The sequence below is a fragment of the Chrysochloris asiatica genome, unplaced genomic scaffold (assembly GCF_000296735.1).
Source record: "Chrysochloris asiatica unplaced genomic scaffold, ChrAsi1.0 scaffold00127, whole genome shotgun sequence".
NCBI classification, from domain to species: Eukaryota; Metazoa; Chordata; class Mammalia; order Afrosoricida; family Chrysochloridae; genus Chrysochloris; species Chrysochloris asiatica.
This window is the reverse complement of record NW_006408645.1, coordinates 5,544,957-5,560,329: the sequence shown is the minus strand read 5'-3', so window position 1 is coordinate 5,560,329 and position 15,373 is coordinate 5,544,957. Positions and strand designations below refer to the sequence as shown.

At 40.0% G+C, this 15,373-nt stretch overlaps 1 protein-coding gene across 1 annotated transcript in view; it reads left to right on the top strand.

Moving 5' to 3' along the window:
• The first annotated feature begins 2,053 nt into the window (after positions 1–2,053).
• Positions 2,054–15,373, top strand: part of STAC (SH3 and cysteine rich domain) — a 271,988-nt gene continuing 258,668 nt past the window's right edge. Inside the window, exon 1 of the mRNA XM_006869168.1 lies at positions 2,054–2,196. Coding sequence (XP_006869230.1) covers positions 2,086–2,196 — 111 coding nt within the window. The 5' untranslated portion in view covers positions 2,054–2,085. The remainder of the gene's footprint in view (positions 2,197–15,373) is intronic.

Here is a 15,373-nt window from a genome sequence, read left to right as displayed (position 1 = left end):
GATTCTAAATCTTTATGAGAACAAACATCTCCCATGGAGGAACTGGTGGATTTGAACCACCAACCTTAGCAGCTTAATACCTAATCCACAGTGCCACTAATCTCCTTGACACAAAGACTGTTGTTGTTGTGCACTGAGTTGGTTCCTACCCATAGAGGCCCTATATAGGGTTTCTAGGAGAGACTGGTGAGCTTGAACCACTGACTTTGCCGACTTTGCAGTCCAATGCATTAACTCCACAATGCCACACCAGGGCTCCAACGACTAGGAGCTTTCAACTGATGTCTGGGATGGAAAGAGAACTAGGTTTTTCCTGAAGGGTATCAGCTAGTGAAACATGCAGGACAAGCTATGTAATGTATAGGGTCCAGTCCAAAATGACAATATGGGCTCTCATTAATAACTCAGTGACCTAAAGCAAATCTTGCTAAAAATTACTAAGAATTTCAGTGGGATGACTTCTCCGCAAACACCCACTGCCATAGAGTCAATTACAATTCATAGTGACCCTAAGTAGGGTTTCCTAGGCTGTTCTTTATGGGAACAGAAAATCAGGGGAGCAATGGTGAATTCAAACTGCTGACCTTACGGTTAGTAGCCCCACATATAACCAACGATCCCACCAGGGCTGTTTGTGATGACAGTGAAAGTTAATCCAGATGAAGGGCCGTGTATGCACACAGGCTGTAGACTCAGGAAGCTAAGATTACAAACATGTACAGTAAATCAAGAAAATCTAAACATAAGCTTACAATTTTCTGTTAGAAAACTAAAGAGGCAGTTTTGTATAAGTGAAAATAAATTAATATACAGGTGTATTTTCTTTTCCTGTACACTGAGGTTATGTCTTCAAAAGAAAATGGATTCATCTCTTGCTTTAATCAATACATCCATCTTTGTTTCTTTTGAAAAAATTCTAATGAGGCAGACAAGTTTGCCCATCTGTGAACGGATTTGAATTCACTTTTAAATTGAAACCCCCTTAAGGTTTTTAGTTATGAAGAATGAACCTGGGTTGGAGTCTCTATAGTTCAAAAGCATGGACTCTGAAGCCAAAGTGGGCTCAAATCCCAACTCCACCATTAATAACTCAGTGACCTAAAGCAAATTCCATGGTCTCCCTAAAGCCCCAGTTTGCTCATTAATAAAATGGAAGTGATAGTAACTAGTTACATAGGGTGCTTGTGATGTGCTTGCTGTAGGATAAGCACTGTGAACCCCAAGGTCAGCAGTTCAAGCCTACCAGCTGCTCCTCGGAAACGCTATACTGGGTTGCTGTAAGTAGGAATCCAGTAGATGGCATGTAACAACAAAAACAACAATAAATAAGGTAAGGAGTGCAAACGGTGTAGCATAATAAATGTACAACAATATAAGGGCTAGGTGTCCATATATCCATACATACATTGCTTTATCTCCACTTCTGACTCAGGCTGAAAGCAGAAAAGAGTGACCTCACATCAGGCGACGCCAGATCCAGTTTTGCTCTCTTGCCCTGAACTCTATATAGCTTAGTTAAATCACTGTCCCTCTCAGAGTCTCTGTGTCTTGGGGATGAAGAATGGAGGGAGTTGGAACAGGTGGTCCCTCCTGGCCTCATTATTCACTGTTGTCTATTCATTTCACCTTGGTCTGCATTTTCATTGTTCCTTGGAAAGAATCACCCTGACCCGGTGCCTGTAGGCGCCCAAGCTTCCAACAGAGTCTCCCGAGGGCTCTCCCTCTGGCCTGCCCTCACTACTCCCGCATTGACCGCGCAGCCCCGCCCCGCCCCGCCCCGCAGCCATCTCCCGCTTCCCCTCCCCTCCTCTGGTGGGCAAGCCCGAACCCGCTCGCCTGCTGCAGGGTGGCAGTCTCGATAGTGCAGTCGCCAGCGAGGTAGCCCTGGGCGCGGAGGGGCGGGGCGGGGCGGGGCCTCGCAGTCTTTCCCCCCCCTCCGCCCGCGGGAGTGCTGGGGAGGTGGGCAGGGCCCGGTGGGGGCGAGGCCCTAGCAGGGCAAGTCGGCGCCTCGGCGAGGATGGGAGTCCCCGGAACCTGGAGCTGAGCTGTTCCTTCGGAAGCCCAACACCGTTCCGTGCGGCCACGATGATTCCACCGAGCAGCGCCCGTGAGGACGGCGTGGACGGGCTGCCCAAGGAGGCGGCGAGCACAGATCAGCCGCCCTCTCCTGCATCCACCGGCAGCCAGGAATCCAAGGTACCGCGCATACTTGCCCCAAGAGAACTCAAACTCTGCTTCCTTCTCTCTGTAACTCTGGTGCTGGCGCGAGGGGCTAAATAGGTCCCACCAGGGTTCAAGGACTGTCACTCCCTTGAGACTTGAATGTCCAGTAGGACTCTCTGCTAATGATGCTGGACCCGACCTCTGCGCTGACACAGACGCAAGGCTTTGTGCTAGGTTGCTTCTACCTTGTGAGCACTTACAATTCTCACTGACCTGGGCTGGCTCTGAGGATCGCTTTCTGGAGTGATGTTGGCTAGGTTGTTCTGTGCTTGATCCTCCTGCTCATGCCCAAAGTGCATGTAGGTAGGTGTTAGGCAGTTTCTGGAGGCTGAGGGAAAGAGACAGCTGAGGGAAGATTCTCCAGAAAGCTTAGCACTGGATCAGCCAAGGGTGACTGTATCTCAAGTGTCTCAGAGACCCTTAGCCTGAGCAAGGGATCATTCTCTAACTTCACATGCTACTTATTTCAGGAAAAAAACTAGACAATAAACAGGGAAATATCACCTTCGCGGTAAAGTTAATGTCTGTCTTGTGGAAGTTAATACTCACATAACTTAAACTCCCTTTTATGAGGAGTCATACAAACACACTTACACAAAACCAGCTCCACAACACTTACCCTGTCATTGTTGCACTCCCTCTGAAGCTCGGGTGGGTGCCAGGCACATGTTTGAAAATCTTGGAAGAGCATCAAGTAAAATGCTGCTGCTAGTAGTATGAAACTTAATGGTAATTCAGCCAGGAGTGAGAACTTATCCTGGTTTGGCGCTGTGGGTTAATGCACCAGATTACACAGCCTTTTGAACTGCAAGGTTGGCGGTTCAAGCTCACCAGCTGCTCCTTGGAAACCCTTTACAGGGTTGCTATGGGTTGGAACCGACTCAATGGCACTTCACAACAAACAACAACAAGTTATATGGTTCTTTATACAGATGTATTTGTGAATTTTCCAGGCATCCTTGGAATGTGGGGCTGTCCTAGTGAGTGAGCAAAGGTAAGGGGGTCACCAGTTTGGAGGGCATTTCAGATAGGGAAAGGAGAAATCCAATCCCTAAACCTTCAGTTCCAGCCATTGATCAAATCAGCTGGGTCAGAAATCTCAGTCTGGAAGCTCTCAGGATTAAGTGTGACACTGGCACTGCCCATTTCCTGGCCCTCAAAATCAATCTTCTAAGACAGGGAGTTTTATTTAAACATTTTTATGTGACATTCTGGCTACCTCTCATAGGGCATGTGTACCAACTTTTCTAAAACTCACTTCTCTCACCTGGAAATGTCAGAAAAAGTCTCCACCTTCTAAAATCACTGTAATGAATATTTGAGATGATATAATATCCACCTCTTGTACAATCTAAGGACTCAGTCAATGTTTTACTCATTGCCTTCCTGAAATAACGAGACAGGCTCCATCTCACCACAGATGATACACTTCAAAGCAATCCCACAGTACCCTACATGTACCTCTCTCTTCTAGCCTGGAGTTTCTGGGTGCCTCGTCATTGTCTGCCATTGGCCTTCAGTCACCTAAGTGTGGACTATGGTGGTTTTGTGCTGTAGAGTAAGTTTCAACTTATAGCGATCATCGATAGGGTTTCCAAAGCTATTAATTTCTATAGAAACAGAAAGCCTCATCTTTCTCCCATGGAGCACCTGGTACCTTCGAACTACTGACTTTATGGTCAGCAGCTGGACTCGTAACCCACTACGCTACCAGAGCTCTTTAAGGGATATGGGTTAGTGACCATTTATAAAACGTGACATAGAGTTCTATAAATGAGAGTAGCTAAACTCAAGAGTGAAACTGATATTAACTTTGTGATTTGGGCCTGTTACCCTGCAATAGGTGTGGGAAGGACTTAGCCTTTGGGCAAACAGAGGCAAGTTTCAAGCAAACTGTACCAATTTGCCATTTATGTATTTAGTGTCTTCAGGTAAAGTCTTTGGCAAAACAAACTCTGGCTTACAGTTTTGGATTTTTAGTGTATCAGTTTTTCTCAAATTGGTCTACATACCCAATGAGTGTTTATACCTTCCTAAATGTGTTCCTATGGTTTAAATAGAGATGAGGACATGGGAGGGTCCTGTGAACTTTAGGAAAATGAATGCAGACTAGTCTGCCTGAATGTGCGTTTTTCTTGGGAGAGAGGCATGCCATTCATGATTATTTTTAAAGAAGTTCACACACCTCCCAAAGGCTAACTAGCGTTCTGGTGGGTAGGAATGTGCTGTGAAGGGGCAGAATGGCATGAAACAGAAGCAACAAAACGTGCTCTTCATTCTCTACCAGGAACGCCACGCTTTAAAGCTCATTGCCATTAACAAGGATCCTTCCACACTGAAGATGAGAGGCTAGTGAGGGAAATGTGCATAGACATTACAAATAATTCCATTTTACTCTCTTCTGATGTGGTCCGTTTGTCAAAATACTGCATGGAAACAAACATGATCAGGGTCCCCTGGGCATGAAACTTGCTCAAGGAAGACTTTTAAAAATGATTTTTTCATATTTTAAAACTTTTTATACCCTGGTTATAAAAGTTGTAGAAATTGAAAAGGAAAAAAAAAAAAATCACCCATTAGCTAACTGTCCAGAGGCAGCTACTGTTACCATATCAATCATGTTGTTGTTAAGTGTCGTGGAGTGGGTTCCAACTCATAGCTACCTGGTTTAGGGTTTCAAAGAAGCAGCTGGTGGGTTTGAACCGCTGATGTTGTGGTTTACAGTCTAGTGCTGATCCTACAGTGCCATACCAGGAGTGCTTATCAATCTAGAGTTTGTGTTTTTTCATCTATTTTTATCTTTACATAGTTGAGAGAACACTAGTGAACATCTACTGAATACTTAGTACATGCCATTCATGACTTTAATATTCACAGAACCATATGAGGGTTACTCTGTAATTATCTCCATTTTATAGAGAGTGAAGGTTAGATGACTTACCCAAGATCGCACAGCTAGTGGAAACAGGACAAGGCCCCTTGCTACCCCTGAGTGGCTCTGGAGCCCAAGCTCTTAAAATTGTGCAACTGCATCTCTTGCTTGGGTTTTATTTACATCCTCCGCTGTAGGATAAGCACTGGACTGCAAGATCGGTTTGAACCACAAGGTTGGTGATTCAAACCCACCAGCTGTTTCTCAGAAACCCTATACAGATTAGTTGGAAGTGACTTAAAGGTACTTAACAAGAGCAACATTTCCCCCTAAGAAAATAATCCAAGCATTTTTCACCCCACTGAAAGTCATTTCGTTCTGCTGTGCATAAGGTCACTGTGGGTCAGTACCGACTCGATGACACCTAAAAACAAAAGTCATTTGCAAGATTGTTTTTGGGTCCCTCCATTTATAAAAACCTTTGATAATAAAATTAATTGAGCTAGATTATCATGTGAAATGATGAACAAGTCTTTGCATCTTGTTTTGCTACTCTTTCCCTGGAAGTATATTTATGAAAATAATGAAATGATATATCACAGAATCATCTGGAAAATGGGGCCACTACAGACTCTCCAGTTCAGACAGTCCATAGGAAAAGGAGGAACCAATTCCTTGGGTGCCATGAGTACATAAAATGTGTCCAAAAATACATTTCCCTAGAAGAGATTTTAAAATGCTAAACAGAAACAACATGCAAAATTGTGTGTGTGTGTGCATATACACAAATGCTCAAAAACTTTTTGGAAAAACTGGAGTTAAAAGATAATGAGAAATTTCCAAGAACTTTTTGAAGCCTCCTTGTATATTCTTGTTGTTGTTAATTGCTGTTGAGTCCATTCTGACTTTTAGAGATGCTGGCTGGTGAATTTATACCACTGATCTTTCAGTTACCAGTCCAGTGTTTATCCTATAGCGCCACACCAGCACTTAAATATGTGCATTGTCTATGGAGAGGACCTGTAGCATAGATCAGATCAAAAAGTGTAGGGACCCATCAACGGTTATTTATGTATGTCTTGCCCTCTCACTTTTGAGGAAAACAAGGCTCAGAAACTTGCCTAATATCATACAGATAAAAACCAGTTACCACTGAGTTGACTCCAGCTCATGACAACCTCAAAGCGGTCTCTAATTTTGTTGTTAAGTGCCCTCAAGTTGGTCCTGACTCATAGTGACCCTGTCAAAGATTTCCAAGGAGTGGCTGGTGGGTTTGAGTTCCTGACCTTGCAGTTCAAACTAACCTTGAGGTCCAGTGCTTTAGCCTATAGCGCCATAGATTATTTTTTATTCCTGTAGGGAATAGAACTGTGTTCCACATGGTTTCAATGGCTGATATTTTTAATGTAAGGCCTTTCTTCCCAGATGCTTCTGGGTAAACTAGAACCTCTAGCCTTATAATTAGTAGTTGAGTGTGTGAACCATTTCCATCACTGAGGGAGTTCATCTCACAGATAGTTAACTGGCAATGGCCTTATTTATGAACTCTATCTTGGACCTCAGATATCACAGCACAATTTCCTCAGAGCAAACTCCTCCAAGCCCAAGTTGATAAGATTGTTTATATGGCTTTTCTTTTTCTTAAAATTACTTAAGTTGAAAAGTTTGCAAGCTGCTTACATACCTTACAAACAATTTCAGAAAGACAACAGCCTGATTTATTTCTTAAGTGCCTGACAGGTGCAAGTAAATACAAAAGAAAAATTCATGTCTGAATATTTCTTAATAGTGAATGTCTTCTTTCCTATTTACTGTGAATCACATGGAGAGCTTGCTGGTGCGTAACGGAAAGGTTTGGGATGGTGCCCTTTGCCATCCCCTTATATGACCCAAGGGCAGATGTTGATTATAGGTATTGAGGGATTATAGGTTTTAAGATCAAGTAAAGCAGAATTCGAATCTCTTCTTGTACAGCATTTCTGTGCTCTGTGACATATCTCTATGGTGATGAGCTCATTGCCTCAACTTTATCATTTCTGGAATAGGGATGCTGACATGGCATGATTTTTATAAGGCCTGTGAATAGGTGAAACACCTTATATGTTGTATTTCTTAAACATAAGGCATTGTTTAATCTGTCTCCCTACTTCAAATGGGATGACTCTGTCACTCCTATTGTTGTTACTGTTATTGAATTCCATCGAGTCAGTTCTGGCTTATAGAAACACTTTATAGGGTTTCCAAGGAGCTTGAACCACCTACTTGGTCATTCAAACCTACCTGTGGTATATTGCTTTATCTCACAGCACCACACACTAGCCAACCTCAAATGACAATAATATGAATTGAGTTACTCACCCATGGACTTTTAGTTATGCTATTGACTGCAGTGAAATGTCCCCTCAGTTAGTTTGCATCCCCCAAAAAGAGGAGCTGTAGCTCTACCGGCATCTGACTTAGATTTTAAAAGGAAATTATAAGTTACCTAGTGTCCTAGGAAACCATGGATCAAAGTCCCCACTCATTCCAGGATGCCCCTGATTTCTGGGCATCCAAACCAGGAAGAAGCAATCCTTAACCACCAGCACAGGTCTGTATCTCCCACAGAGGTTTTTGTGTCCATCAATCAGCAACAACTTATTGAGTGCCTTTGTGCCTAGAATATCCCAAGCCAGGTCAAAGATATATGTGTATATTTTAAAACAAAAGGAGAGCAGCAGTAGCTATTACTGATAAAGCATTTAACTAATACTCAGGGGACAAGATGAAAGAAAATGGATCCTTGGTTTGCAACTAAATCTCCTAGGGATCCCAGGCCATAGGCCAGACCAGCTAAACTGCAATCTCTGCGTGATGGTCCCAGACATCAGTATTTTAAAGACTTCCTTGGTGATTTCATTGTACAGCCAAGTTTAAGAAATACAGAATTATAGACTGTCAAAGTAAGCAAGATTTATTGCCTTCCAGCCAAGGCACTTGAAGAAATCACTTGCATTTACTGTCTCTCCTTCTTCAAGTCCCATTCACACTTCAAATAAATGACTCTGACAAAGGTCACCAGTGACTTTAAGGTTGCCAAATAATTTTAAGCATTACTTAGATGCAGCTGGATTTAGAAAGTTAATTATATCCTTATCTAGGTTATTTTCATAATTATAAAAATAATAAATTACTCAGTGTACCAAAAGTTCATTGCCATTGACAGGTGATTCGGACTTGTTGCAACATTTTAGGGAAGGGCAGAACTACCCCATTGGCTTTCCAAGGCTGGAAAAATGAAGCAGACTGCCACATCTTTCTCCTGCAGAACTGCTGGTGGGTTTGAACCACCAAACTTTTGACACGAGGGCTCCTTTTACTCAGTGTTGTTAAGTGCTCCTGAGTCAGTTTTGACTCATCGTGACCCTGTGCTGGAGTTCTGAGGAGCCCGTGGTGGGTTTGAACCACCAACCATGCTGTTAGCAGTCCAGGGCTGACCTTACAGTGCCACACCAGAATGCCCTTACTCAGCATGGAGAAGTGGAAAAGAGAAAAATATTTTAAAAAGAAGAAATCATGTCTGATACCATCAACCAGAAATGAAATGATTTCGACAATTTTTGCTTTATTCCTTTCACTTATATTTCCTTATTACATACGCTTGTACTTTAGCCAAATTGAGATCATAGCATCTGCTTAAGTGTTTGTTTGACTTTTTCCTCCATCTAGTGTGGTGCTGTGGGATCTTGCACTAGACCATAAGGTTGCGTTGAATCACAAGATCGGTGGTTCAAACTCATCAGCCGCTCCTTGGAAACGCTATACATGGTTGCTATGAGTCAGAACCAACTCAGCCGTACTTAACAACAACATTACACATAAACAGTTTTCCCATACTGTTTTTACATAATGTTTTACATTTCTACATAAATCAATCACATGAATATTTAAGATGGTATAACATCCCACTTCATTGTTATACCACATTCTGAAGTCCCTTCTGATCACACATTTAGGTTCTTTCCCACCGTTCACATGTTTTTTTAAAAATACTATATTAGTATACATTTCTGATATTTTCATGAGGAACAGAATTATTAGGTCTGGGTATAAACACATTTAAGATCTTTTATTCTCATTGACACAGTTCCCTAAAGAAAGGTTATTGTGTGCCCTTTTAAAGCAGCAAATTTGAAGAACAAAGAAGTATTGACTTTTAGTTTATGTTTTAATGTGAATTATATAATTGTATAAAAATTAGTTTACACGAGAGAACATTAGTTTTGCATTCGAAGTATTGACTTTTAAACATTTTGTTTTACATGGAATTTATTTACTGTTGTGGTGGCTTCTGAGTGCCGCTGAGTCACTTCCTACGTAGAGACCCCATGTGACAGAATAGAACTGCCCCATAGGGTTCCTAGGTTGAAGTCTTTAAGGGAGCAGATAGCCAGACCTTTTTTTCTGAAAGAGAGTTATTTGTAGGAATGGATTACCCAGTAAATAAGGCAAGCATGTGCTTAAAGCATCCACAAAACAGGATCACCAGTTGTCAAAAGAAAAGATCCAAAAATGACAAACGGGACCCAAGAAAAGTGAACGTCATGGTAGAAGGGAACAGAAAGGCTAAGTAATGAAATTGATACCAGCTCCCGTGCATCATGAGAATGTGCCAACCTGAAATAAATTTCATACACAGGGTCCCAAAGATGCCCATGTTGTTGTTGTTGTTAAGTGCCGTCGAGTCGGTTCCGACCCATAGCGACCCTGTACAGGGTTTCCGAGGGTGTAAATCTTTACGGGAGTAGAAAGCCTCATCTTTCTCCAGCGGAGCTGCTAGTAGTTTCGAACCGCTGACCTTAAGGTTTGCAGCCCAATTCATAACCACTACGCTACCAGAGCTTTTACTACTTCAAGACCTTCATTAGCATCTGACTCCTATTGTCCTCTCCTCTATAACTGAAACTCCGGATCTTGGTGGGTCTCTTGGGAGTATACTATTTTTTTCTAATAAATAAGATACAGTAATGGGCTGTTGAATCTAACTGTTGCTACATTCTCCCAAATATGCAACTGGATCAATCCAACATGAGTGGCTACTAGGCATTAACAGGTTCGGAATGCAAATAAATCAGACACTGCAATGAATTCAATCATGTTACTTTTTAACTTGGATAGCATTTATATTTTGTAAACAATAATATTTGTAACTTTATCTTTAAATTATGTTTGGCATTCATTTAGATCCAACCTAGCATACATGTAATATAATTTGATATAATACTAGCATAGCAAACATCTAAAAAATTACTGAAAATACTAACATTTATCTAACGTGAAAAGTTTTAATTTGTGTATCAAATGAGTTTCATTTTTTTATTGTTTGTTGTGCAGGACACAGTGCTGATATTACTCTAAATGTGCTAATAAATAAAGTATTAGGCACACTAAGCAGATGTAAAATTTAATATTTATTTGTCATGTAAAATATGTTTCTGCTTTGCAATAATGAGTGTTTCTAAATTCGTCTTTCAAGATAGCAACAAAACCACTTATCAGAACATTACATTTAAATTTTATCAGAATATTTACATATATCCATGTAAGAAAATTGAACAGCTATTCAAGGAAATAAATCAATACTTAGATATTTATTTTCATTTTTCTTTAAAGTGACTTTAAGAAATTGATTGCTACTGTTTAAAGAAAACTTCATCTTTCTCCTGTGGAGCAACTGGTGGACTTGAACTGCAAATTTGGGGGTTCAAAGTCCATTGTTTATCCTATAGAGCCACCACATTTGCCTTAGTCTAGCCTTGGTTATTTGTCTTATGTGACTGATTATTTGTCTTCCTTCTTTTGTGAATTATCTTTTCATGTTCTATTTCAACAGTATCCATTAATTCATCTTCTGTTGATTTAAAAGATTCTTTATAATCACTAAAACTATAATCTTTCAATATACATTTTGAACATTTTCCAAGATTAAAAACCAATTATATTGACTATATTTTCAATATAGATTCATTTTCTTATGCTATTAAAAGTCTCAAAATTATTTAGCTGTGGTTTCTTTTCGATTGAAATTTAGAAAGGTCTTCTTATTGCCCAAGGAGTCGGTTTCAACTCATAACCACCCTGTTAAGGATTTCCAAAGAGTGACTGGTGAGTGTGAACTACCAACTTTGTGGTTAGCAGTCTGGCACTTTTCTGAAGAGCCATAAGAGAATGCCACCTTGTCGTCACTGCAGCTGTTTGATGCTGTCAGGTTGATTCCCACTCATAGCGACCCTGTACATACCAGAACAAAACAGTGCCCATTCCTATGCCATACGCACAATTGTTGTTAAGCTTGAGCACATTTCTGCTGCCACTGTGCCAATCCATCTCATTGGAGGTCTTCCTCTTTTTCTCTGATGCTCCACTTTATCAAGCATGATGTCCTTCTCCAGGGACTGGTCCCTCCTGATAATATGCCCAAAGTATGAGAGATGAAGTATAGCCCTCCTAGATTCTAAAGAGCATTGTGGCAGTATTTCAACACAGATATATTTGCTCTTTTAGAAGTCTCTGGTGCTTTAAATATTCTTTTCCATCACCATGATTCAAATGTATCAATTATTCTATGGTCTTCCTTATTCACTGTTCAACTGTCACATACATATGAGGCTATTAAAAATACCAAGGCTTTGGTCATGTGCACCTTAATCCTAAAACTGACATCTTTGCTCTTGAACACTTTAAAGAGGGCTTTTGCAGCAGATATGCCTAATGCAATACATCATTTGATATCTTGACTGTTGCTTCCATGAATATTTATAGTGGATCCAAAGAAAATGAAGTCTTTGACAACTTCAATCTTTTCTTTTTATCATAATGTTATTTATTGGTCAATTGGTGGGGATTTTTCTTCTATTTCTACTGAAGTGCAACCCATATGGAAGGCTGTTTGCTTGATCTTCATCCGTAGCCATTTTTGAGTTATTTTTAGCAAAATTTTACTTCAATGTGATGTTGCATTTCTTTGGGTCACCTCTTTTTGGGATGGACACAGATATGGATATCTTCAGTCAGTTGGCCAGCTAGCTGTCTTCCAAATTTCTTGGCATAGATGAGTGAGTACCTCAAGTGCTGCACTGGTTTGCTGAAACATTTCAATCTGTATTCCATCAATTCTTGAAGTCTTCTTCTTTGCCAATGCCTTCAGTACACATTGGACTTCTGCCTTCAGTATCATTGTTTGTTGATCATATGCAATATCTTGAAATGATCGAAAATAGACCATCTCTTTTTGGTACAGTGTTTCTGTGTAGTCTTTCCATTTTCTTTTAATAATTCTGAATCATTCAAAAATTTTGCCTGTAGAATCCTTCAGTATTGCAGGTTGACGCTTGAGTTGTTTCTTCAGATCTTTCAGCTTGAGAAATACCGAGCATGTTCTTTCCTTTGGTTTTCTAACTCCAGATATTTGCACATTTCATTGTAATAATGACTGTCTTTCTCATCTGCCCTTTGAAATTTTCTGCGCATCTCATTTACTTCCTCATTTCTTCCATTTGCTTTAACCTCTTCTATGCTGAAGGGTAAGTCTCAGAGTCTCTACTGTCATCCATCTTGATCTTTTCCTTCTTTTTTGTCTTCTTAATGGCCTTTTGCTTTCTTCCTGTATGATGTTCTTGATGTCATCCCACAACTCTTCTGGTCTCCAGTCATTAGTGTCTAATGCATCAAATCTGTTCTTGAGATGATCTCTAAATTTAGGTGGGATATGTTCAAGATCATATTTTTGTCCTTATGGACTTATTTTAATTTTCTTCAACTTTAGCCTGAACTTACTTATGAACAATTGATGACTTGTTCCACAGTTAGTCTCTGGCCTTGTTTTGGCTGATGATACTGAGTTTTTCCCACCATCTTTTCCCTCAGATATAGTCAACTTGATTCTTGTGTATTTCATCTGGTGAGTTCCATGTGTATAGTCACCTTTTATGTTGTTTATAAAGAAGTTATTTGCCATGAATAAGTCACTGGTCTTACAAAATTCTATCATGCAACCTCCAGCATTGTTTCTCTCATCATATTTTCCAACTACTAATAACTCCTTTTTGATTCTAACCTTTACATTACAGTCACCAGCAATCTACTTGGAATTTATGTTGTTAGCATAACATGTTGTTGTTAATACATCTTGATGGTATGTATGAACAATTTCAGACTGAAGAAGTTAGTAGAATTCTTCAATTTCATCATCTCTGGCTTTAGTTGTTTGTGTATAAATATGAATAATAGTGGTATTAACTGATCTCCCTTCTAGGTGCATGCATGTTATCCTAGTAAAGACAGCATTATACTTTAAGACAGACCTTGAAGTATTCTTTTTGATGATTAACGCAATGTCATTCTGATGGAGCCTAAGGTTATATAAGTATTAACATATATATTTCTCTTGATCCCTAATGCGTATACTTTACTTAAATCACTTTAATCTATTTGGAATTTATGTTGCTATGTTGTTATTATTAAATGCCTTTGAGTTTGTTCCAATTTATAACCATCTGGTATATGATTTTCAAAATGCAGCTGGTTGATTTGAACCATCAACCTTGTGGCTAGTTGTTGTTGTTGTTGTTAGGTGCCATCGAGTTGGTACCAACTCATAGTGACCCTATGCACAGCAGAATGAAACACTGCCCGATCCTGGGCCAACCTTACTACCGTTGCCACACTTGAGTCCATCGATGCTGCCGTTTGACCAATCCATCTTGTTGGGGGTTTCCCACTTTTTCTCTGACCCTCCACCTTACCAAATGTGATATCCTTCTCCAGCAACTGGTCCCTCCTGACAACATGCATGAAGTTTGAGAGACAAAGCCTGGTCATCCTGGCCTCCAAGGAGCACTCTGGCTATACTTCTTCCAAAACAGATCTATCTATTGGTTCTTTTGGCAGCCCATGGCACTTTCAATATTCTCCTCCAACACCACAATTCAAAAGCATCAATTCTACTACAGTCTTCCTTATTCACTGTCCAGCTTTCACATGCGTATGAGGTTATTGAAAATCTCATGGCTTGGGTCAGGCGCACTTTAGTCCTCAAGCTGACACCCTTGCTCTTCAACACTTTAGAGAGGTCTTGTGTAGCAGATTTGCCTAATGCAATACGTCATTTGATTTCTTGACTGCTGCTCCCATGAATGTTGATAGCTGATCCAAGAAGAGTGAAGTCCTTGACAACTTCAATCTTTTCTCAGTCGATAAGAATGTTGTTAATTGGTCCAGTGGTGAGGATTTTTGTTTTCTTTACATTGAGATGCAATCCATACTGAAGGCTGTGCTCTTTGATGTTACTAGTGGACTAACTATACAGTGTTTATTCTGCAGCACCACACTAGGACCCCATGTTGTTATGTAGAGTAGTCTGATTTTTCCCAAGTGATTCATCAATATTTCTAGAACCATTTGTAGAAAAGTTCATCCCTATTTCACTGATTAGAAGTGCTACATTACTTATGTAATACATGGCTATATAAACCAATCCTATTGTAGGGTGATCTTTTATATTCTAATTGCCTATAATTATTTTTGCATTGAATACTATATGATACTTTTGCATGAATAATATAATGCTTCAGTTATTAAAGCTTTGTCTATTGTTCAAGACCCTGCAGGAATTTTACTTATTTAGCTGCCCTTGTCTCTTTGTTTTTCTGTGAAGTTATAAAAAAAAAAAAAAATCATATTTTGAAATTGAATGCCAAAAACATTTTAGATCATTAGTAACATCTGTACAATAATGAGATTTCACATTTTCACATTCAGGAACATAGTCTATCACTTTAGTTATTAAAACTTCTTTTATGCCTCTCTTAAATGCTCAGGGATTTTGTTAAAGTACTTTCTGCTTAATGCTCTTTTAGCTCTTTCCTAAGTATTTTGTACTCTGAGCAACTATTATGAACCATCTCACTAATATTTTGTATGGAGATAGAGGGCATATAGGAAATTGGTTTTTATATGAATTTCATTATGTATGATCTTTTCCACCACTGTGGTGAATTGTGTATCGCTGTGATGGTAGATGCTATGCTACTGGTATTTTAAATATCAGCAGTGTCACCCAGGAGTCCTGGTGTGGTGCTGTGGGTTAATATGCTGGACAACAAGGTCAGTTTGAACTGCAGGGTCAGCAGTCCAAGCTCACCAGCCACTGCTTGGAAACACTGAGTTGGAACTGACTCGACGGCACTTAACAAATGTCACCCATGATGGACAGGGTTCAGAAGAGCTCCCAGACAAAGA